The sequence below is a fragment of the Acanthisitta chloris genome, unplaced genomic scaffold (assembly GCF_000695815.1).
Source record: "Acanthisitta chloris isolate BGI_N310 unplaced genomic scaffold, ASM69581v1 scaffold34319, whole genome shotgun sequence".
In the NCBI taxonomy this organism is placed as follows: domain Eukaryota; kingdom Metazoa; phylum Chordata; class Aves; order Passeriformes; family Acanthisittidae; genus Acanthisitta; species Acanthisitta chloris.
Genome location: NW_008691455.1, coordinates 3,910 through 4,951, shown reverse-complemented (window position 1 = coordinate 4,951; position 1,042 = coordinate 3,910). Strand labels below are relative to the sequence as shown.

At 53.9% G+C, this 1,042-nt stretch overlaps 1 protein-coding gene across 1 annotated transcript in view; it reads left to right on the top strand.

Annotated features, from left to right (window-relative positions):
- Positions 1–822: 822 nt before the first annotated feature.
- TMEM221 (transmembrane protein 221) overlaps positions 823–1,042 on the top strand; it is a gene marked incomplete at its 5' end in the record, with an annotated part of 1,381 nt that continues 1,161 nt past the window's right edge. Inside the window, one exon of the mRNA XM_009082233.1 lies at positions 823–908. Within this exon, the coding sequence (XP_009080481.1) occupies positions 823–908 (86 nt within the window). The remainder of the gene's footprint in view (positions 909–1,042) is intronic.

Sequence of the window (1,042 nt, the reverse complement as noted above, 5' to 3'; positions counted from 1 at the left end):
GTTGCAAGAGGCTGTTTGTGGCTTCCCAGCAACACAGTCCTGCCAGCATCTCTCTGAGCACTCCCATTTCCCAGCCTGGCACCTCTTTGTTGACCTCCACCCCATCCCCTAATGACCACATCCTGCTCTCCCAATTAGCAGAGACATCCTCTAGTCACAGCAGCCTCCGAAGCCAGCGAGGACAGAGATTTTCCAGCCTAGTCTGGCTCTGAAGATGCCCAGGCAGAGCTGTCCGTGGTGGGAAGTGCTGGCAGCAGGCACAGGGTCGGTGCTAGGTGGGGACAAAGGCTCTGCTGGAAAAGGGGCTGATCTTTTCATGTGTTCAAGCACTATTCAAGTCCCAAAGCATTCCAGACAAAAGGTTTGCAATCTGAGCTGAGCACAGAAATCCAGTCCCAAGGGTGAAGAGAGAACTTGGCCTTGCTTCATTCAGGGCACACGTTGTCCTTTCTGGGAGGGGAGAGACAGGTTGGACCTGCCTTGGTTTTGTTCCCTGTTTGTTCTCCAGGGAGAAAACAGGAGCAAAACACTTGCAAAAAAACTTCCAAGCACTGTCTCCCTGTCCCCACCTCGTTTCTGAAGCACAGGACTCAGGCAGGAAGAGTTTGAAATTCCAAGTGATTTCCCAATCTGTTCCAGGGTGGGAAGAAGAACTCAGCCCTGAGCTGTGCAACCTTAATTCAGCAGAGGTCCCTGAGGTCCCTGAAGCTCTTCTCTATGCAAAACTAGGGTTTCAGTTTCTCAGCAAGGGCTGAACACTTTTGGCTGTGCTCAGCCCAGAGCCAGGAGCCAACCCAGAGCTATTTCTCTCCCATTTTGCAGGGCAGACTGGTTCCTGCTGGACAGCCGGACGGTTCGGCACGCTGCCCTCGGCCTCTTCTGCTGTGGGGTCTGTGTCTACCTCACAGGTATCTGCTCATCTCCCACAGCTCAGCCCAGCAGGGACTGTGCACTCCCAGCCCAGGCCCTGCATCCTGTGCTGGTTTCTGCTTCAGCACCAGGTTTGCTTTGCAAATGGCTTTGCCAGCTCATTCCTGTAGTG